Source organism: Coccinella septempunctata, chromosome 1 (genome assembly GCF_907165205.1).
Source record: "Coccinella septempunctata chromosome 1, icCocSept1.1, whole genome shotgun sequence".
In the NCBI taxonomy this organism is placed as follows: domain Eukaryota; kingdom Metazoa; phylum Arthropoda; class Insecta; order Coleoptera; family Coccinellidae; genus Coccinella; species Coccinella septempunctata.
In genome coordinates this window covers 827367-849802 of record NC_058189.1, presented here as the reverse complement: position 1 = coordinate 849802, position 22436 = coordinate 827367, and the positions used below count along the sequence as shown (strand labels likewise).

At 35.9% G+C, this 22436-nt stretch overlaps 1 protein-coding gene across 1 annotated transcript in view; it reads right to left on the bottom strand.

Annotated features, from left to right (window-relative positions):
* Nucleotides 1–22436, bottom strand: part of LOC123322567 (dynein axonemal heavy chain 6) — a 67830-nt gene that overhangs the window by 40669 nt on the left and 4725 nt on the right. The window contains exons 10-30 of the mRNA XM_044910512.1: nucleotides 22008–22174; nucleotides 20770–20996; nucleotides 20077–20251; nucleotides 18847–19228; nucleotides 18441–18569; nucleotides 18066–18323; nucleotides 17590–17799; nucleotides 13669–13881; nucleotides 13407–13553; nucleotides 13145–13321; nucleotides 12682–12901; nucleotides 9201–9460; nucleotides 8973–9109; nucleotides 8725–8915; nucleotides 4006–4267; nucleotides 3803–3948; nucleotides 3471–3742; nucleotides 1486–1698; nucleotides 655–840; nucleotides 336–532; nucleotides 87–273 (exon numbers count right to left, since the gene is read on the bottom strand). Coding sequence (XP_044766447.1) covers nucleotides 87–273; nucleotides 336–532; nucleotides 655–840; nucleotides 1486–1698; nucleotides 3471–3742; nucleotides 3803–3948; nucleotides 4006–4267; nucleotides 8725–8915; nucleotides 8973–9109; nucleotides 9201–9460; nucleotides 12682–12901; nucleotides 13145–13321; nucleotides 13407–13553; nucleotides 13669–13881; nucleotides 17590–17799; nucleotides 18066–18323; nucleotides 18441–18569; nucleotides 18847–19228; nucleotides 20077–20251; nucleotides 20770–20996; nucleotides 22008–22174 — 4356 coding nt within the window. The remainder of the gene's footprint in view (nucleotides 1–86; nucleotides 274–335; nucleotides 533–654; nucleotides 841–1485; nucleotides 1699–3470; nucleotides 3743–3802; nucleotides 3949–4005; nucleotides 4268–8724; nucleotides 8916–8972; nucleotides 9110–9200; nucleotides 9461–12681; nucleotides 12902–13144; nucleotides 13322–13406; nucleotides 13554–13668; nucleotides 13882–17589; nucleotides 17800–18065; nucleotides 18324–18440; nucleotides 18570–18846; nucleotides 19229–20076; nucleotides 20252–20769; nucleotides 20997–22007; nucleotides 22175–22436) is intronic.

The following is a 22436-nucleotide window of genomic DNA, read 5'->3' as shown; positions in this document are numbered from 1 at the left end:
CTTTGCTCTAGTAGTTTTTCATTAATAAAAATAGGATCTAGCTTTTCATCGAAGCCTCTAAAATTTTCATGTTTCCGATTACTGACCTGCGGTATTGCACTTGTGCAATTTTTCCTGACGAAAATCAAACACTTTTCCACTAGATTTTCGAAGAGCTCGCGTAATTGATCTTTGTATTCTTGAGCGACCAAGGTATCGTTCAACCTGTTCAACCAGGACAACACGTAGGGCATCCACTTCAATTGGCCTGGATCTATGTACACCATTCCGCATCTGAATCGAATATTACTTATTTGGTCATTGAAACCATAGGGGGCGCATAAATGAATATTCACCTGCTCACTGTAGCTGGAGATGCTTGGGCTAGATCTTGCACTTCGAACACCATATGCACGAAAGGCGTCAGCTTGATCCTCTCTGAATTGGCCAAGCACAGCATCTTGTTATCGTCCAAGACCGTATTCAGATTTTCTATCCAGACAGCATCAACTGGCCCGTCGCATATTATCCATTGATGATCCTCATTAGTAGCCTATAGTTATAAAAACATTCTGTAGGAATTCGCTAATGTTGAGTCCCAATTGGAATTCCGAATGAACGCAAAAATAATGGTTTTGATGGTCTGTGTGAGAACTAAAAAATGTTTCGACTTACTGTTACCGCCGTTCTGGTCATAATCCCAATTAATCCATCCCTCCACTCCATGGTGAAGGGGTTCACTTCCCCGTACAACTCCCCAGCAGTTACTGCCTTGGGATTCAGGGTATAAGTGTGGACGGGCTTATAATATGGGCCATCGACTTTATCGCCGTTCATTTTCGTCAAGGCTCTATTCAGTGTCTTTGAACGAAGAAAAAACTAATATTATTGACTAGAACTAATTGATAGTGGAGGTCCACCTCAATTACCTTTCCTAACGGTTATAGTGAAGATGGCAGCACGTATCCATTTGATTCGAAGTCTTAGTTTGCAGGAGACGTGATTGCGGTCTTCAAGCAGTTGGGAGGGAGAGGGGAAACGTTCGAATTCATGGCAGAAACAGTTTACCCTGACATCGGAATCATGAAGCAAATATATACATGCTGTATCTTTACTTTAAGGGTTAGGAATTGAGTTGGACCACGTTAGGTGGCGTTAGGGCATATTCTTCACCGTAGAAACTACCAGCATCGAATAAAGGGGTCATCAATTCGATTCGTCGAGGTAGGAGTTGTGTTGGACTGACGAGGTCAAATGAGACGGAAATCATGTTTATGCATCTACTCTTCCCCGACGGAATTGTCTTTGTATTGATACTTTGGGTGATGGAGATTCGCTAGGTCGATTTTGATTTAGAACATTTGTTTGTTATGTCTATGTTATGTATCTAAATTAATTTAAATTCTTCTCAATATTTATTATACTTTTTAAATGATCGTAAAATCGTAGTGGGTGTAAATTTTGAAAATTCTATGATATTCAGTTCAAAAAGACTAATGCGGTTACCTTCAAAACTACCGTTTTTCCGCCACCTGTAGGCCCGACTAACATGACCCCCCATCGGACTATCATGGTTTCATAAAGCTGGATGACTTTGGCGATTTGAGCGGGTACCGGTTGAAAGTTCCATTCGATCAGGCAGAATTCGATGGCTTTGAATAAGAGACCATAGTCTTCTATTGGAAGTTCGATACCAGGAAAAAGGTCACTCAGGATACCCTAAAAAGCAAATTATTTTGTATGAAGAAGTAAGCACTAAGAAAGCTTCTAGAAACAAGTAGCATTATTTATTCTTCTAAAGGTCAAAGCGAAGTTTGAAAGTTTATTTTTGATCTTCTTCCGTGGTCTAGAATGACAATGTCAACTATTTCCTAGAGCATTTTTTCAGATTCGGCCCTGATAAAAAGATATAGCCTTTTTAATTTTTCATAATGAACCATGAAACCCCTAGAAACACAAAATGATCCTCAGAATAACTAGATAAATCTGTGACACCACACATCTGTGGATCTTTTAACTGAAACCAGCTTTTTCAGAATTTTTCGAAAGTCAGCTTTGGAGTCATTTATCTGTCAATAAAAGTAACCTTAGGTAGAAATGTGATACATAATCTGAAAGAGCAACTCTTCTAGAGATAAATCTGAGAACTTCATCCATCTCGGCGCAACCGTTCGATCTTGACGAATTTTTAACTGACTCTATCTTTTTCAGGCTTTTTCGAAGGTTAGCTTTCGAGCTGTTTATCTCTCAACAAAAGTAACCGCAGATGGAAATATTATACATATTTTGAAAGAGCAACTCTTCTTAAAATAAATCTGAGAATTTCATCCATCTAGATGCCACCGTTCGGTCTTGACGAATCTTTAACTGAACCCAGCTTATTCAAGATTTTTCGTAGGTCAGTTTTCGAGTCGTTTATCTCTCAACAAAAGTAACCGTAGATAGAATTCTGATAAATATTCTGAAAGAGCAACTCGTCTAGTAATGAATCGAAGAATTTCATTAATCTTGGTGCAACCGTTCGGTCTTGACGAATTTTTAACTGAACTCATCTTTTTTAGGATTTTTCGAAGGTCAGCTTTCGAGTCGTTTATCTCTCAACAAAAGTAACCGTAGATAGAATTCTGATAAATAATCTGAAAGAGCAACTCTTCTAGTAATGAATCGAAGAATTTCATTAATCTTGGTGCAACCGTTCGGTCTTGACGAATTTTTAACTGAACCCATCTTTTTTAGGATTTTTCGAAGGTCAGCTTTCGAGTCGATTATCGGTTTATATCTCAACAAAAGTAATCGTAGATGGAAATGTGATACATATTTTGAAAGAGCCACTCTTCTAGTAATAAATCTGAGAATTTCATCCATCGCGGCGCAACCGTTCGGCCTTGACGAATTTTTAACCGAACCCATCTTTTTCAGGATTTTTCGAAGGTCAGCTTTCGAGTCCTTTATCTCTCAACAAAAGTAACCGTAGATGGAAATGTGATACATATTCTGAAAGAGCAACTCTTGTGAAGCTGGCACCCTCAAATGAAAATCTTGGAACAAAATTTCAGCGTCGTTTGTCCATCGTAGGTCCATGTTCGTCCACCCTTCTTTGTCATTTGTCCAGGTACCGTTCTATAGATATCGAAAAAGAACTCTTTTCTGTTCATTTTCTGTGCAGCACCCCCAAATCGTAAAAACTTATTTATAATGGTACAGATCGTTTGTCCAACATAAGTCATTATCTCTAAAACGGTGCCTGGACAAATGAAAAAAAAAAAAGGGTGGACTAACATGGACCTACGATGGACCTCTGGGCCTCCTTGATGGTGTGTGTTCACAAGGAGAATGTCGTTTTTCTAGAAGTTGCCAAGTTTTTGTGTACCTGCTCAGATTATTCTGATTCTCCTGTTGCTACCAAGAAATCGCACAACTTTCCGACAGGTATAACGCACCTCAGAAAGCAAAACAGGCGAACATCGTGTCACACAATCTGAAAAACTAACCTGGAAGAGCAGGGCGTCATCCGCTAAGAACTTGGGCAAATTGCTGTCCCTCAGAGCACAAATCAAGACGACGTCTTCGCTCCTATCCGGATTGCTTCTCTTCAGCGAACCAGCCATCACTAAAACGCTCTTAACCGCTCTCATGCCGAAGTCGTAATGGTCCTGCTGCGACAACTGCTCGCTGCACAATTTGTACATCTGCACCATCTTCTGGGAAAGTCCACGAGAAGATTCGAAACCCTCGGAGTACAGTATAACCTCGGCAATGAGAGCTGAAAGGATGAGAGAATACTTATTGTAGCTAAATCGAATTGCTGTTTTTTTGGCCTCACCATAATCTGGTACCATCATAGATATTGGCCTGAAAAGGGCCTTCAAGTTATCTGGTAGCTCTGTCCTGCCAGCGTAACCAGGGTTCATGGTTATGAAGGCAGCGCATTTGTGGACGAGCTTTATCTCCCTGCCTTCGAACATGAATCTGTGGGGAAACGTTAGAAATCAGCCGCTATTATATATCCATATAAGCTGCTTTTACCTCGTTTGTTTAGCTGCCTTGGCATTTCTGATCGTTATAATCTGCTGCGCTATCACAGACAAGACTTCTATGTTTAATCTGTTGAATTCGTCGAAACAACACCAGGCGCCGGATTGGGCCAGACCGGAAAAGAACCTGCCCATCATCTTGTAGTCCAGGCCCTCGGAACAGTTGAAAACGACGCATTGAATCGCCAGGGCTTTCGCCAAGTCCTTGGTGGTCTCCGTCTTTCCAGTACCTGCTGGTCCAGCTGGCGCTCCTCCTAGAAAAGAGGTCCGTAAGGAAGAAGGCATGATACAGTTAATGAATCTATTGAAACCATTTTGTAGTATATGGAAAACTCTTTTTTTCCTATACCCGTAGTCAGAGTAACGTAGAAAAAACTGAAATGTCCTCTTAACTGAAGATAATTCAATAATTGTTATTTTGTGTTGGCGAATCGAATTGACATTACTTGTCTGCTCGATGAAATTAATTTTGCTCGATAACTTTCGATGGTAGATAGAATAGGGAATACTCCTTCTGATGAAAATGATGTATTATTTATGAAATATGAAACGTCACATTTTGAAATAACCATTCCAACCGTTTCCCAAAAAAATTTTTTTAAGCACTCAAAAATGAAAAATAAAAATGGGTATTTGAAGTTTAAAGCATTTTGTGTCAATTGCACAAGCTGGCAACGTCGACTGAAATATGCCTTGATAATAAAGGAAAACAAATACATTATCTTGATGAGATGGCTGTCTATGAAGTCTGCGACGAACGAGGAAGGTCGTAAAATTTTATGGGATTTTTATGGCCGGTTGCGGTTGAGGCTCGATAGTAAGTACGCGCCTGTAAATCAACAGCTGTCATTTTATAAACAACCTGATCGGACATTGTTCTTTTCATTTTCTAGTAGGCGCTGTTGCCAAATCGTAAACTTGAAACCAAGCGATTAAAATTTTAAAACCGCATATTTGAGGAATTATTTTGAATAGTTTCCGCGGTGCATTTGAAAAGACCATTAATGAAACTCATTATTATTCAGTTTAAACTTGCATATGCTGAGATAACCTAAATTGAGGAGAATTCCCCATTTCTTAATAACAGTTGCAAAATGGCGTATGCGTAGGTTCATCTTCATAATTCTCGTATGATTATATCGATAATATGAAACTCACTGATGAAGAAATCAATTACTCGAAATTATAAATACGCCAATCAAGAAACTAGGAGATATTTAAGAAATCCAGCTGCATATTTCCGTGAGTATCATTTTTTCTGAAACAAGGGGAGATTGAAAAATCGTTGACATACAATCATCCCTCAAGAATATTTAATCAAAATCGGAGTCGAGTGTCGCATCGTTTTGAAGGTTTTCCATTTTTCATTGCATTTCATTTATCGAATATGCACCTCACCTATAATTTCCGAAGAATTTTCCTGCATCAAAACGAACGTCATATAAACCTTTTGAAGTATATTCATAAAAAAAAAGTTTGAAACTTTGAAGACGATATACAGGGTGAGTTAACAGGGATTCTTGAAGTCGAAGGAAACACTTTTTTTAACATTTTTTTCCGAATCGACTCGGTTTAAAAGAAACAGTCTGTTGAAAAACCATAAAAAATGTTATTTTTATTTCAATCTCATAAACGGTTTTATCGAATGAAATGAATTTTGGAATATAGTTTTTCATTTATTTGATAAATTTTTTTCTAACACACGATTTTTCTCATTAGGACCATTACGTACCATAAAAATTCGAAGATTCCAACTCTTGCAACTAAGTTGGACTCTATTTAATGAATATTTGAAGGTTTTGTAAAATAAAAGTATGATTCATAGTTTCTCTTATAATGCGACGTTTTCGAATAATTTGATGTTGAAAAATAAAAAATATCTGTGAAATTCCAAAAATTGAAAGCAACTCTTTTTCAAATATCCAGAGATGTGTAGTGTCGCAGATTTAGCTAGTTATTGTGAAGGTAATTTTATTCTTCCAGGGGTCTCATAGATCATTATGAAAATTTTAAATGGCTATATATTTTTATCAGCGCTGAATTGGAAAAAATAGTATAGGAAAAAGTGTTTCCTTTGACCTCAACAATCTACTGTTACGAATCAAAGACTTACCCTGTACAGGGTGGGCAAAATTCGTTGTCTACTGAGCTAAAAGAAAATGGATGACACATTTCCTAGCTTTTTTTCAGAGAAACAAAGAAGGGTGAAAACCACATTCTTCGTTTTTGAGTTATTTGCAAAAAATGAGATTTCGACGAATTCGAAAAGTTCTCATAACTTTTTAGGGTTTTCACTCCCAATCTCTGAAACAAAATCAATTAAAAATGAAATCGACGATTTGCTCCTGCGTAAATTCTTGCACTAATTTGTCAGGAGCAAATTAACTAGAAAAAATTGTTGCCTGACAATGAACTGAAAATAAATAACGTTGAATTTATAATTTTAAGTGGTAACGTTTCGTAGTCTATATCAGACTCCTTCATCAGATGAAAAATCTATTTTCGAAAATCTTCTGAATTGTGGCTTTTGTTTGACATTAATTGTCAATACATAGAAACAGAGATTTTTCATCTGATGAAGGAGTCTGACATAGACTCCGAAACGTTACCACTTAAAATTATAATTTCAACGTTATTTATTTTCAGTTCATTGTCAGGCAACAATTTTTTCTAGTTAATTTGCTCCTGACAAATTAGTGCAAGAATTTACGCAGGAGCAAATCGTCGATTTCATTTTTAATTGATTTTGTTTCAGAGATTGGGAGTGAAAACCCTAAAAAGTTTATTAAGAAATGTAAACTTTCATTGAATTTTTTATTTTTGAATTGAATTAAAATATTCTGTCAGTAGATTCTACGTATTAAAGTGCCTAAGATGGTTTAAAAGTTTCAGATCTGTAACTTCAAAGACAGAAAAGTTATGAGAAATTAAATCATCAGAATCTCGCTTTTTGCTAATAACTCAAAAACGAAGAATCGTAGGAGGCTACGGTTTTCACCATTCATTGTTTCTCTTAAAAAATGTCATCGTTTTTCTTCTAGCTCTTATAGTTCTCGAGATCCCCTCAGAATTCTGCCCACCCTGTACAAATAACTCACATAACAGCAGATTGAAAACAAAACAGACTTGATGAAAATATTAAAATGATTAATTAAACTCAAATATTTACTCATCTGTAACTACGTCTCATTAAAAAATATAAAATTCAATCAATTCAATCATAGTTTACATTTAAAAGGACAGTACTTTGTTTCATAAATCGAATTATAAAATAGTAAAAAATTTCTGCTGAATGCCAAAAGATTCTGCTCAAAAAATTGCCTCCATCTGAAGATGGTTAAACTTTCAGATCTGTAGCTTAAAAAATTTATGGGTATTCTTTCGAAATAGTTAAAGCGAAGGATCAGAGGAAAGAGATCTCGTAAACGTGCCATCTGTACACCCTGTACAGGGTGGGCAAATTTCGATGTTTTAGCACTACAGCTTTAAAACCAGAGGAGATAGACAAAATCTGATATCACATTCTCGTTCTCTTTTTCTGAGAAACTAACAATGATAGTAGTCATTTTTGGCCACTTTCTTTTGTTTTCGAGATATAAGCAAAAAGTGGAAAAATGGCGATATCGAAATAAATTTATATTTCGGCTAATATTTATGATAGAGCTCTGAAATTGAAACATTATACAGGCACTTTTTTACGCAGAATCCAGTGGCGTGCTCGCCATTTTAGCAGGATTTTTAATTACGAAGCTATGACCCAGAGTTATGTTTTTTTAAATGGGAACACTACTTTTCTGTGCAATTTTTTGAAAGCTTAATTTTTACTGATTTCAAAAATATATAACATCATATGGTTTGTTTCAATATAAATAATAGAAAATGGTCAAATCCACTTTTTCCCAATATTTCTATGGTTTCAACTTTTGACGAGCAGAGAAAAATAGAGTTTCCTATAACAAAAGCAGTCTCCTTCCGGCAATGTCATTCTTTCTATGCTTTTTACCAATTTTCACAAAATTTGAATCAAGATATATTTCATAAATTTTCATAATAATGAAAGGACTTATAGAAAGAGACACTGGTAATCATACGATGCTATATTTTTTTATGCTAATCAAAAGTTGAAACCATAGAAATATTGAGAAAAAAGGTTTTTGACCATTTTCTATTATTTATATTGATACAAACCATATGATGTTATATATTTTTGAAATCAGTAAAAATTAAGCTTCCAAAAAATTGCACAGAAAAGTAGTGTTCCCATTTAAACAAACATAACTTTGGGTCATAGCTTCGTAATTAAAAATCCTGCTAAAATGGCGAGCACGCCACTGGATTCTGCGTAAAAAAGTGCCTGTATAATGTTTCAATTTCAGAGCTCTATCATAAATATTAGCCGAAATATAAATTTATTTCGATATCGCCATTTTTCCACTTTCTGCTTATAACTCGAAAACAAAAGAAAGTGGCCAAAAATGACTACTACTATTGTTAGTTTCTCAGAAAAAGAGAACGAGAATGGGGTATCAGATTTTGTGTATCTCCTCTGGTTTAAAAACTGTAGTGCTAAAACATCGAAATTTGCCCACCCTGTACAGCTACGAATTCACAGTAAAAGAATTCTCCCCCTCTATGGTCTGTTTTATGTGGGCCTCTCTGCATAAAAAATTCCAACGAAGGTACAACCGCAAGAAATTGTGTCATTTCTTACCTAGATCCAACTGAAGCGCCCCCATAAGACATAAGTAGCACTTATCGGTCAGCGGGGTGATGACCAGCACGCCGGAAGCGCCCAAATATTCGTATCCGTAGACGTAACTCGCGCTAGACATCTTGGCAACGCAATCGTCAATTTTATCATCCCAGTAATAGCGAAGCACCTTCAGCCATTCGAAACTGAAACTGTTGAACGCAAAATTCAATCATGAAAACGATCGATGAATATTTCATAAAGATTACCAATCGTTGATCTTTTTAGATACGATATTACTCAAAGTGTCCCTGGCGTGTACGTCTATGGTGATCAGAGCTATCAGGACAAGTCGAGTGACTTTCGGGAGATCGCTCCTGATCAATATGGCCAAGTCGTTGAGGTCCTGTTAGAAAAAGAATTAACAATTATAAATCAATATAACTCAAGCTTTTCTAGATGAATACCGAAGAAAGATACATAAAAACATTACTTGCCCCTATACACTTTTTAAGGTATAACTCGATTTTTTTATGTTTGTGTTCATCCTTCGCGTCTAGGATATCGTGAACTCCTTTGGCCCACATTATTTGTGACACAGCGAGTACGATCTGACTAGGATGTCTAGTCACCCAATCCGTTCGTTGCCGCACTTGATAGTCTCCTAAAGCGGCTTTCATGATCCTCCTCAATGAGGTCACCATAGCCTCCTCCACTTTTCCAAGCCAGTCTTCCACGTTTCCTCTTGCTTTCAGTCCTACACAAGATGTGGAAGATCTGGTTAAAATACCGTTTCAAAATGCAGCTTGCAAGTTTGGACAAAAGATTATAGAGTAGAAAGATGGGACAAGAAATGATGTGAGCGCCATCTGTGTTTCAAATGTGTTTCTAAGACCCTAAGTCTGGTTGAATTATTAGGTCGAGGGCCATTTGCAAAAATATATGAAATTTTGCCATTTTGTTCAAAGAGGTTTTGAATGTTTTGATTATCGTAGGTACCGCTTTTTGTTTATCTAGCTCGTTATAGTATATGTTTTGGATTTTTTGTCTAATTTCTTGGTGAAAACCTCTAAACATCGTTAAAATTACTTCACTAAGGAAAATGGAAATGCAGAGTATTAAAACTGGAAACATGAAACTGGGTCATTCATTGATTTTTATTCTCAGTGTTCCGAAGTTGATAAAATTTTCAGGGCGTAAAGACAATGACTTAAGCAAACACTACACTACACCATGTGCAGTGAACATTTTACTGCATTTTACCGTTCATCCAAGTAAATTGTTGTATGCAGGAAGCATCCCTTACATGAAGGGCCCATTTAGGCCCGTTTGCACGTTTGCCGTTTGTCCCTTAAAGGGCCTCGTTCTCGTTTAAAGTTAAGGGACGCTTAATTTTATTCCCAGTTGCACGACTGTGGCTTAACAGAATCTAAAGTAAGGGGCCCTTAAGTTTTTATATCTAGTGATATTTTAGTTTTTTTTTTGGTGCAACTTCATCCTAGTCCAATTAAGCCATTTCATTGGTTGGCTGGTTGCCGATGATCGTTGTCATTTCATTAACCTAACTTTATTGTCCTGTCAGTCAGTGTCAAGGATATTATTATAATATTATCAAAGAGTAACAACTTTTGTTGTTGAATTAGCATTAATATTGATATTAAAATGATAATGATTGTTAAATAAAAGGTACCTAAGTTTATATAAGTACAACACTTTCTTTGTAAAGTCTTGTGCGAATTTGTTTTACCAATGTTGAAGAGGAACGTGAAGAAAATGTCCTTGTTAGTACGAATACGGTGAATGATTGCCAAGCAAGTGGTGGTAATTTACGAAGGACACTCAACTTCTCAACAGAAGAAAAGAGTTTGTTGCTAACTATAGTATGATTTGTGACACCAAATGGAAAATTAAAAAACACTGATGGCATTACAATAAAAGCAAAAGAAAAGTCTTGGTATTCAGTAATAAATTCATTCAATTTTCAAAATCCATCAAAAATGGGAAGTTCTGCAGCCAGTTCAACAAATTATTTTAGGTTAGAATCCTGCCCTTAAATACCTAAGTGGTCATTACAGGAGCGCTTAAATTTAAGGCTAGCTTTAGCCATTTAAATGTCACTTAACAGTTGGTGCAACGTAATTTAAGTTAAGGGTTCATTTTAAGGGACATTTAACATTAAGTGCGTTTGGTGCAAACGGATCTTAGGGGAATTTATGACCTTTTTAGGTCCATTAATGATTCTCAATTGCTACTCCTCCGATATATTCAGAAATGCAGAGGTTTTATTGATTTCTATTTGGGAACCAAGTGACTGTCAAATTGTTGTTTGGAAAGTCAAAGTTTTATGAAACCCGCTGTGAGTGCTTAGTTCATTCGTTAATTCCTCTGTATATTGTATCATAACGAGACCATAACATAAAGAAACCATAAAATAAGCATAAAGAAGCTATACTGACGAGCTAACACACAGGTCTTGTATATCTCTGTAAGGTTTTTTTTCACTGTGGTTTTTAAAATTCTGAAAATAATATGTGAGTAACTTAAATGTGTGTGCTATGATGGTATATTGAATATTGGTTCATATTTCTGATATTAATTGTAGAAATTCAACTAAGTTTATTAATCCAAAACAACGTAGTGCATAGAAATAACACTTTTGACGTATAGCAGATCACCATCTTAGAACATAAATACATGGAATGGACATTGACGTGCTATGAATGTATTTGTTGTGGTACAAACATTCGATGCTTCCCTCTAGCGCGACACTAAGGCAGTGGCGTAAAATAAATAAATTCATATAGCTCCTACCAGAGAGTACAGAGTTGTCTCTGGCTCCAACCTTTTTGTACGGAAAATTGGCGTGACAATGATGTCAGATTCAACTATCTCAATTGTGATTGGCGACACTAAGCAACTATCTCACTCCATCAGTCTTTGGACAACAACAAATGTTTATTTTCCATTCCTAGAATCTATGTTCCAAGATCTCCATATACTCTTGTATCCTAGTCAGAGCTCTATTCGTTGTCCATAATTTCAAATTTTTATAAATTTTTTATAAATTGCAAATAAAAATATAGCACATCCGACAGCGTATTTGATTGATATAAATTGATTTCAAACAATGTTCAGATGAAAACTAACATCTTGGGTACAAAACAAAACCATATTTTTGTTTTGTTTTGTAGCTGAGGATGTTTGTTTTCTGCTCTCAACAAAGTCGATATTGAAATTCGATAAAAGGAATAGAATTCGAATTTCGCGCCCCTCAATTATAAAACAGAAAACTGTTATTAAGCAGTTTTCTGTATTGAGTGTACGTTCTCAGCGCCATCTCATTGTCAAATGTGGCAAGCACAGTCCAAAATGTAGTCGGTTTTTAGTACTAGAGATATGAGGACGCTTCTTATCTTTTTCCCCAATAAAATTCGCGTTTAATGCTTGTATCGTAATGTCATGGTTGGTCAGAGTAAAGTGACTCCGGAACGTCTTGTAATGCTAATTTTGTAGTCCGGATAACTTACTGACTTCAAGAAAACAAAAACTTACTGACTTCAAGAAAACAAAAACGCTACTCATTGGCTTACTGTTTTCAGTGTTTTCCTGTATTGACAGTCACAGTGACCAGTGACTCTAACGAGACAGTGGCGACAATTGTGGTCTCGTTTTTCATCGTTTTAGCAAGAATATGACGGACATGCTCACGTGACGTGACGTGAGCCAATCCGCATTCCGAATTAGAGATCATAGCATTGAAATATGTGCTTCTAAGCCGCCATATTCTTGCTAAATTTCAAATTGTCGCCACTGTGTTTGATGGAGTCACTGTATTGGCAGTTCGTTTTCAGCTCCATCTCATTGTCAAATGTGTTTTCACTGACCAAAATGTAGTCGGTTTTTAGTTCTAGATGTATGAGGACGTTTCCTATCTTTCTACTCCATAATATTTGGTTTGGACCCTATCCATCTTCCTACCTTTAGTCAAGGGAACTCTTTCACCTTCCGGACTCAGCATCGCCATAATGTCTGTCGTCAAGACCATACCGGATTTGCTTTTCTTCAGATTAGCGGAGGCTGACAATTTCAATTTACTCTTCGTAACGGGAATATCTTCCTCTTTCACGCCAAATTCCAATTTGGCTATAGCGTCGAAGCACTTCCTCAGATGTGGCTGAACGGCATGCGGATTTCTTGTCTGGAAAATGAACAGTTTGACAATGAAGTTCCAAGGGAATTCATTGTCCTAATGCTTCTTCTCAACCCTTGGATTATATCTATGTAAAGAATGAGTGACTATATCTTAGACATTCGTTCGAGTACGAATAAAGATCTCATGAATAAGACCAGGAAACACACTGGAACACCTAATGTCTGGAGCAAAATCCCGATACTTATATCGATTGTCATAAAGTAGTGAATAATACAATGTGACATTTACCTGGGCGAGGATATCCAGAAGTTCGTCATTCGATAAGAAATAAAAGCGAGGGAATGCCACCCGTTTCGTTTCCAAATAAGATTCCAAACATTTCATGATTTGTTCGAGTAACGTATTATTCTTCTGTAGTATTTCCAACAGATTTGGATAGTTAGCCGCTTCTAAAGCTAGAGGTACCTAGAGTTTCGATTGGTAGGCGAATCGAAGGAATAAATATTTATCAGCATTTGTATAATATTCAGACTGACAAAGAAATACTCACTTTGGCAGTGCGTCTCATCAGTTCTTTCCAGGCCTTGTCCACGATCAGGAAAAGTTTCGATTCCGCTGGCAGCTGTCTCTGAATATCAGGAGCAGAAAAAATCACCTCTAGGTATACCCAGTTCTGTTGGCACATCATCCATTCATCCTGAAAAAGACTCAAGCGATGCATCTACTATTTTGCTGGGGAGATTTTTCGAAAGCGTTTTGTTCATGAATTCTTATTATTGTTTTCATCGTTATCATTCTTTCATTATTCTCACCAAGGTTTTCGAGAACCTCTCCAGAAACTTGGCCCATTCGTCCACCCTAGATTTGATGGGGCCCACATGGCGCGAAGCGGATATTGTATTGATATTTATGTTGCTCTCGTCCAAAGTTGCCTGGACCTCCTCCGTCGTTCCAAGAATATATATGTCTTTCGAATCCTTGTGAGGCACAACAACGAATTCCAAGGTTTTCCACGCTTCCTCAACCTAAAAAAGGATATCGAAAGACGTTCATTCGTCTTATATCACACATTCTCATGAGACGTGGTTTCTCTTTTAGACCACGCATCCACAATTGCGTCCAAACAACCAAATGGTCCATCGACTCTTCTATTTTTCCGCGTAGGATGTGTTAGGTAAATATTTTAGAATGAAAGGGCTGTGAACTCTTGCGATTGTGGCAGTGAACAACCTTTTCAATTAACAAAGTCTGCTTGAAAAAAAAAAAGATGATATTGGTTTTCCTCCGAAAACGTAGTCTTCTAGTACCCACATGAGTCTCATTCTTCCAATCGTTACACATAGTAGATCTACATTCAAGCAGCTGACAAAAATCTATCAGCAGCTTGAATATCCCTCTTGGTTTTTTCGAACTCATTCTAAGGTCTGTTACAGCAGACCAGTGATCCCTTGCTGGTTAGCAAGACGAGCTAGTCTTTCTCAGCACCAGGTCAGTAGCCTCTACCTACAGGGTGAGTCTTTGACTCGTACAAATATTTTAATAGTAGATTGTTGAGGTCAAAAGAAACACTTTTTTTCCCTGACATTTTTTCCGAATTGGTCTGGTTTGAAAGATACAGACAGTTGAAAAACCATAAAAAAAAATATTTTCAGTTCCATCTCACAAATGGTTTTATCGAATGAAACGAATTTCGGAATATAGATTTCCATTTATTTGATGAATCTTTTTCGAATACAAGATATTACCCACGTCTTCCAGTTTTCTCATTATGACCATTACGTATCATAAAAATACCTAATTTCAAAGAACCCAACACTTGAAACTAATTTGGACGATATCTAATGAATATTTGAACGTTTTGTAAAATGAAAGTATTCTGCATTCTTTCTCATATAATGCGCCATTTTCCAGAAATTTGATGTTCAAAAATAAAAAATATCTTCAAAATTCGAAAATATGGGTACCAGTAGATTCGGGTGACTTGGGACAGTCCTGTAACTTGGGACAATTACCCCCCTTGCAGATTTCTCTGTTTCCTACAATTTATGAGTGAAGGGACAAACTTATAAGATTGTGTAGCGTCTTTTCGGTTAGTTTAACAATTAATTTCTGTTGAGTTTGCCGTGACCAGAGCTTTTAAACTGACAGGAAAAATTAACGAATTCAGGAGAGTAAAAGCGCGTTTTTTTATGGCCCTTATACTTTCTAGTGTCCTGTACATGTGTTTCACTTTGTGCATGTGTAAATTTTTTTCTGGATACGTGGGATATTGGGATATTAGATATGTCATGAAACAAGGTTGTTTACAAATCAAACGGCAACACGGATCTCATTCATTTATTTTGTTGTTTCATAAGGTGACTTGGGACAATGCCGAATAGATACAAGCCACGCATTGGCAGCAGGAAATATGCCGATTTTTCGCAGGATATTATCATTTACGTTATTTCCACAAAAAATCAACAAATAATGAAAGAAATCAAAGTTCCCTTGTTTTGTTTAATTTTTTTTACATTTGAGTTGCAATATATTTACTTTCGCTGTAATAGGGGTTTATCATTTAATTTCCTTACCGAATTTCAAATATATAATCACAAATTCAATTTTTTCAAAAATGTACACCGTTCCAAGTCACCTATTTCATTTGAGAGTTGAGAAATCAATGGATTTTAACTTGTGTCCCAAGCCTCCCAAATCGGTGGGTGACTTGGGACAAGTATATTTTATTTTTTTCAAAATTTATAGCCGAATTCTGAATCATGGTATATATCCTAATCAATAGTCTGAGTCATTAAGCATATTCGAACCTCTTTTTCAGACAAAAATTGGTCACCGTTCTGAAAATATGGCAAGTTGAATTCAACAATCGTCCCAAGTCACTCGAATCTACGTACTTTGACCAAATACAATTAATTCTGTTTAGAAGATCCACAGATGTCTTGTGTCATAGATTTAGCTCGTTATTTTAAAGAGAATTGTATTTCTCCAGGGGTGGCATAGCTTATTATGAAAACATAAAATGGCTATATCGTTTTATCAGGGCCCAATAGGGAAAAAGTGTTTCTTTTGACCTCAAGGATCTACTGTTAAAATATTTTACGAGTCAAAGGTCAAAGACTCATCCTGTATATCTGGAAACAAGTTAGGCACGAAAATTAGCCTGAAGCGTTCAGAGCTGAGATTGAATGTCTTGCCTCTTTTTGTTCTAGTATATGAAGAGGTATATGAAGCATTTCCGACGCCACTGTGTAAGTAAAGCTTAAATGTCTCCTATACAGGGTGTTCCTAAATTGAACGTACAAACGAAAAGAGGAGATTCCTTAAGTGAGTTTAAGAAAAAAAAGTCCCATAAACATGGGGTCGCAAACGTTTCGTTTTCGAGATACAGAGTGTTGAAGTTTGAATTTTTTTCAAGTTTTTTTCTCATAGTATCTACACTTCACAAGATATTCAACTGAAATTTGGCATAGATATTACATTTTAGAGTTCTCACCACGTGATGATGTGGGTGCATATTTGTGATTGTCCCCATCTTTCTTCAGGAAAAAATTATGTTTTCGGACAAGAAATCGTCTCATCCATTTTTGCCCCTTCTGTAGTAAATATCCTACGAAAGCGCTGGCGGGCCACACAAAAAAAAATTCAAATGTATAATCGCGACTTGCTAAGTCAGAATTCTGAGCTACAAGTCGGAATTCCGAATTGCAAGTCAGAATTCTGAGTTACAAGTCGGAATTCTGACTTACAAGTCGGAATTCTGAGATACAATTCAGAATTCTGAGATACAATTCAGAATTCTGAGATGCAAGACACTAGTGGGGCTAGAATTGGTCGAATGCTTTGTTGCATTCGATTGTTGCCGAATCATGTGAGCAAAATACCCTCTGTAGAGCAGATTTATCTCATTTAAGGCATATATAGGCACATTTGGACCCTTAACCTACGCCTACCCTATCCCTTTTCTTTCAAAAGTTTTAACGGACGTTATTGATTCTGACAAGCTCACAGAGCTTCTGAGGGGTTCGTCGTTACCTACGGGGAATCAGGATAATCTGATAATATACAGGGTGTTCCTAAATTGAACGTACAAACGAAAAGGGGAGATTCCTTAAGTGAGTTTAAGAAAAAAAGTCCCATAAACATGGGGTCGCAAACGTTTCGTTTTCGAGATACAGAGTGTTGAAGTTTGAATTTTTTTCAAGTTTTTTCTCATAGTATCTACACTTCACAAGATATTCAACTGAAATTTGGCATAGATATTACATTTTAGAGTTCTCACCACGTGATTCGATAGAAGATCTACAGGGTGATATTTTTTCTGGAACACTGCCACCTGTTCTTCTGCAGAACTTTTTTTTGTTGAGCAACTGTTAATTTGAAAAAATTTAAAAAGAAGCTTTGTTCTTATACTAAACTTTTCGGTCTCTTGTAGTTTTGTCGTATCTACCAACGAAATCGTTGAAAAAAATTCAAACTTCAACACTCTGTATCTCGAAAACGAAACGTTTGCGACCCCAGGTTTATGGGACTTTTTTTTCTTAAACTCACGTAAGGAATCTCCCATTTTCGTTTGAACGTTAAATTTAGGGACACCCTGTATATTTTCGTTCTTCGGAGCTTTGGGTTAGGTGATTCTTTGTACTAGGCACAACTCATAAAAGTTAGGTTTGACGATAAAAAAAAATATCCATACAATCAACAACAACCAATATAAATTGTGAAAATATTTTCACCTTTTTGAGTAGAGATTCCAATCCAGCCTCGCTGCTCGCCTGTCCAGAGACCTCTTGTAGTTCGTTGGGATAGTTGAAACACTTCAAATTCTCCAACACCTCTAACGTTATGACATCGTCCGGCTTGAATTTGTGGTTCAGAATTGTTTCGATTTTGATCCAATGTCTCTGTCTCAAGGCGGGATTTCGTAGATAAGTAATCACGGACATCTGAAAGAATATTGCTAAAATCGTCATTGAAATTAGAATTATCAATCTTGAAATTATCATGAAACATATCACGCAGATTTATTATCTCTTCTTTCGATCAAAACCAATAGGAATTGTTGTCTACTCAGCAAATGTACTTGTCTTGATATTGTCAAGTTAATTCTTGATTATTTCTATGGCAGTTACCATAGCAATCACTGAATAAACTTTAATTCTGTCTTAAATAAGTCGGTGCAATCGGGTTTCAATACCAGTTAAAATATTACCTTATCCTTCATAAGTTCCACGTCGTCCTTGAGTTTTGGCACTATAAGGTTTTTAGGTAGACCTTTTTCCAACTGATTTACACTCTTCACGTTCTTGGCAATGAACGCATTCATATCTTCAACGTTCAGTGTATTAAAATCGCAGTGATACCACTCTTCGATGGTCTTGGCCCAGGAGTCGACAGATTCCCATAGAAGAAGCCTAAGCTTCACGTCATTCTGCACCTCATCCAACATATCGAATCTTGTAACTTCCATCTTAAAAATATAGGCGATTTACTTTATTGAATCATATTCACCCAGAATATATCCAGGTAAATGCTGAGAAGAAAATTAAAAAAAAAATATAATCATTGTGGTTTTTATCATTCTTACACGAAACTGCTTCTGATACGATTTATATTCGGATGCTTTATTCATACACTTAGTGAGCCTCTCATTCAGGTCATTCAAAGCTTCTATTACCACGGACATGTTGGATTCTATATCATATAACCAAGGTTCCTGAAAAAAAGATTATTGTAGAAATTCATTTCTGTTTAAAAGTAGATCAAAATAAAATATAAGTTATCGGTATGATATTTATCAGAATAAATATTGACAGTCTTCATCTTCTAACAGCTGTCACTGAAATTTTGGGATATGTATCCATAGATAGAATAATTTATTTTAGATATGACTATATATATGGTGAATTCATCCAATAATAAGTACTCTAATTACAGAATCCAATGCGAATACACATGAATTATATCATTTTTTTTTAAATGCAAGCACATACCATGCACTCATCCTTTATAACTCCAACTTCTGATATCAGAACGCTGATATCCTTGTTCATGGTGACTGTAAATTTCCTTATTATCATCGTCGTGTCTTCGATCTTTTTATCCACCAAGTTCCTGAGCACCCCCAACTGAACGCTGAGACCGAGATAAGCATTCAATTCTTCTATGGCGACAGATATCTGATACTCTTCCAACATGTCGTATAGTTCCTTGCAATAATCGAGGATGACTTCCATGTTGTCTACTTTTTCCGTAGCTTTTTCAACGTATTCAAGATATTCCACGAAATCCAACGTTTGCACTGGATCTTTCTCGAGGAAAGCCATTGCGTCTTCAACTTCTACCGTCAGATTATCCACCTTTGTTTTACCAATCCTAAAGAAATCATTGTCAGCTCATTATACCATACCATTAGTTTTGTTATTCCCGAATTTTTTTTTCAAGCTGATTTCTTATAGTAGTTGCAAGAATGTATCGAAACATGAATATAAACAGTTCTAAAGGTAATTAAATTCATTTTTCATTCTTTATTCAGAAAAAACATAACTAGAGCATTCGCCAATTTGCATCCAGAAGTCAATTAAATTTAAATAAGGTACTTTCACCTTCGAATAAATTTTATTCAGTGTCAATAAGTATCTGTCAAATAATTTCCTATCTGAAGGATACCTTATTTCGGTGTTTTCAGAAGAAATTATTTGACGAATAACAATTCTATGAAAGCACGGTATACTACTTTTCACTGATTGATGTAAAACTCGATGTAAAATAAGACACCGCATTGTAGAAATTGTCATAATTCCAACTAGAAAGCAAATATTTCGTGAAAATCACACAAAGAATAACCATACATCCAGAATCTAAAAAATTCAACCAATAATGACGTACGGACATTCGATCTACGACAAAGAAAATCTTATTTACGAGTTTCAGTGACAGATTGATTCGATGAATAACACTATCTGAAAGTGAAAAGACAGCATTTTTACTTATTCTACGAATAAGACTTATCTATCGAATAAATTTATTTATTCGCACGTGAAAGAACCGGGCCTCAGTATAAGAAATTCTTGATCTTGCTAGAAACTGAGTGAATTTGCTGTAAATCAAGCTCGTGAAAACGAGCTGGTCTTGAAAAAATTGCTATAAAATATGCATACTGCTTCACCAAAACATTCAAATCTATGTCCTAGTTTTTCTTATTTTTTTTTAACAATATTTACCAGGGTATTGTATCTTCTACCAATTCCAACAATCTGGTAGGCGCTGGCAATGCAGTCTTCTTCAAATAAGTCAAGTCTATTCTCATCATTCCTAAATTCTGGAAATCAACCACACCTTCAACCGTTTTTATTTCATGGTGATATTTTTCCAACCAATTGCGAAACACCTCCAAACCTGCAAAATTCCAGACGTATGATCTATTCAATTCGTATCAGGTAACAAATGTTTTGCTCTACAAGTTATAGGAGAGGATTCATTTTCATTACATACTTCATGTTTGACACCATTCCTAATGCCGAATATCTAAATAGTATAAAGTCGAAAATGAAGTATTTCAGGATCAGATGTCTCTTATTGTGGTTATTGTGAAAAAACTCGAAATTGATAACATTGGAACATTGGAAAAAAAGTTGCAGAACTTCTTGGGAAGTGGATGAAAACCAGTTTAGTTGTTGAAGATTTTAGACCTTCAGACGAAAAGATAAAGATGAAAAAACTTATGTCATTATAGCAAAATACGAACAAAGGGTTATAAAGCCCTATTTAATAGAATTAGCTTAGTTATTCTATACATGGTGTTCCAACTGAAACACTACTTTTCTAAGCCAGTTCTCTAGATCTGGAAGTTTCCTCCTTATTATCAAGAAGACACGTTTGTTGGGATAAGTTGTGCATTTATCTCAGGGACTTACTTCTTTCATCGATAACTGTACTATCTGCCGTCTCGACGTCCTCAGTGTAAAATTGCATGAGACCGTTGAACCGATCGCAATAATCTTGTGCAGCCTCGTAGCTTCTCCCAATTAGATTGTAGTAGTGCTGCCTTGATTCCTCCAATTCTTCATCGCAACTCAGATAGAATGTCAACGTTGGTCCAAAACCGCATATTCTCTCTTCGGTTTTACCGTTTATGATCGGGCTGTGAATATTGTTTTATTGGTCAGAAGATTTTGTACTATTTCGCTATCAAACTTGGCAGAAAAACGATTGACTACAAGAGTAGGGTGAATAAAGGAAATTTATTTAAAAAGCATCAAATTACAAAGAGTCATCTGATAATTTTTTAATTTTTCTGCCAACATTATAAGAAGTGCATATTTTGAAAGAATTTCTTAAGTTTTAAAAATTTTATTTTGAGCTTTTATTTTCAGTGTATGAATTTGAAAATTGAGAGAATTTGATTTAGTTGGCCCCAAAGTAATTTCTCATCGTATACTGCTATCAAACATCAGTAATACGAGTTTTTGACACGTACAAATATTTTAACAGTAGATTCTTGAGGTCAAAAGAAACAGTTTTTTCCTGTATCATTTTTGCTGGATCGGCTTGGTTTAAAAGATACAGGCTGTTGAAAAACCATAAAAAATTGTTATTCTTAGACGTATCTCACAAACGCATTGCAGAATAAAAGTATTCTTCATACTTTGGCTGAATACAACTCTGTTCAGGAGATCCACAGATGTGTAGTGTCAAAGATTCATCTAGTTATTCTGAAGGTAATTTTTTTCCAGATGTGGTATAGCTCATTATGAAAACTTAAAATGGTTATATCTTTTTGTCAGGGCCGAATAACAAAAAAAAGATATAAAAAAAAGTGTTTCTTTTGACCTCAAGAATCTACTGTTAAAATATTTGTACGATTCAAAGACTCACGCTGTATATTTTCCCCAATACGAAATACGAACAGATTTCTTGGGAGAAAATCCACCACACTCTGGGTTGAATAAAACAAAAAAATTTTTTTCCTGATTTCGAAATTTGACCAAATTGGTGGATTATAGTAGCTCGTTTACTGAGTAAACTTTTTCCCTTTAAGTATTGAATACCCTCCAAGAAGTTACATCGAAATGAATCGAACTTTGTAGAAAGTTTTCACATAATCGAATATTATAAAGAGTACCTACAATACCTCGAATATAACTCAACCTACCAAGTGAAGCAATTGAAGGTTGCATCGGCTACGAAACACTTGATCGATGTTGTATGTTCCCTCCACATATCTTCCACTTGAGTCAGTATATTGAGTGTTACTTCTATTGACGGATCTATCTTCAGTGAACTCGGTTTCAGGAAGAAATATAAATAGAAGAACGGCAACTAGAACAAGATGAGACAACGTTAAGTTAGATAAATGAACACGAATCATCACTTCAATAGGATACGTCAGATCGGAAGAATACATAAGGTCCATTGATTTGCCATTCCACTGACAGAAAAAGGTTAAGTATAAATGATGATGACGACAATTCCTCACAATGGACTTGTGCTCAAATGATCACATGATTTGTTGCATAAAAAATTCAGAAATGTCTACTTACATTGAAATACCAGATATACTAGTTTAAAAAGAAAAACTTTC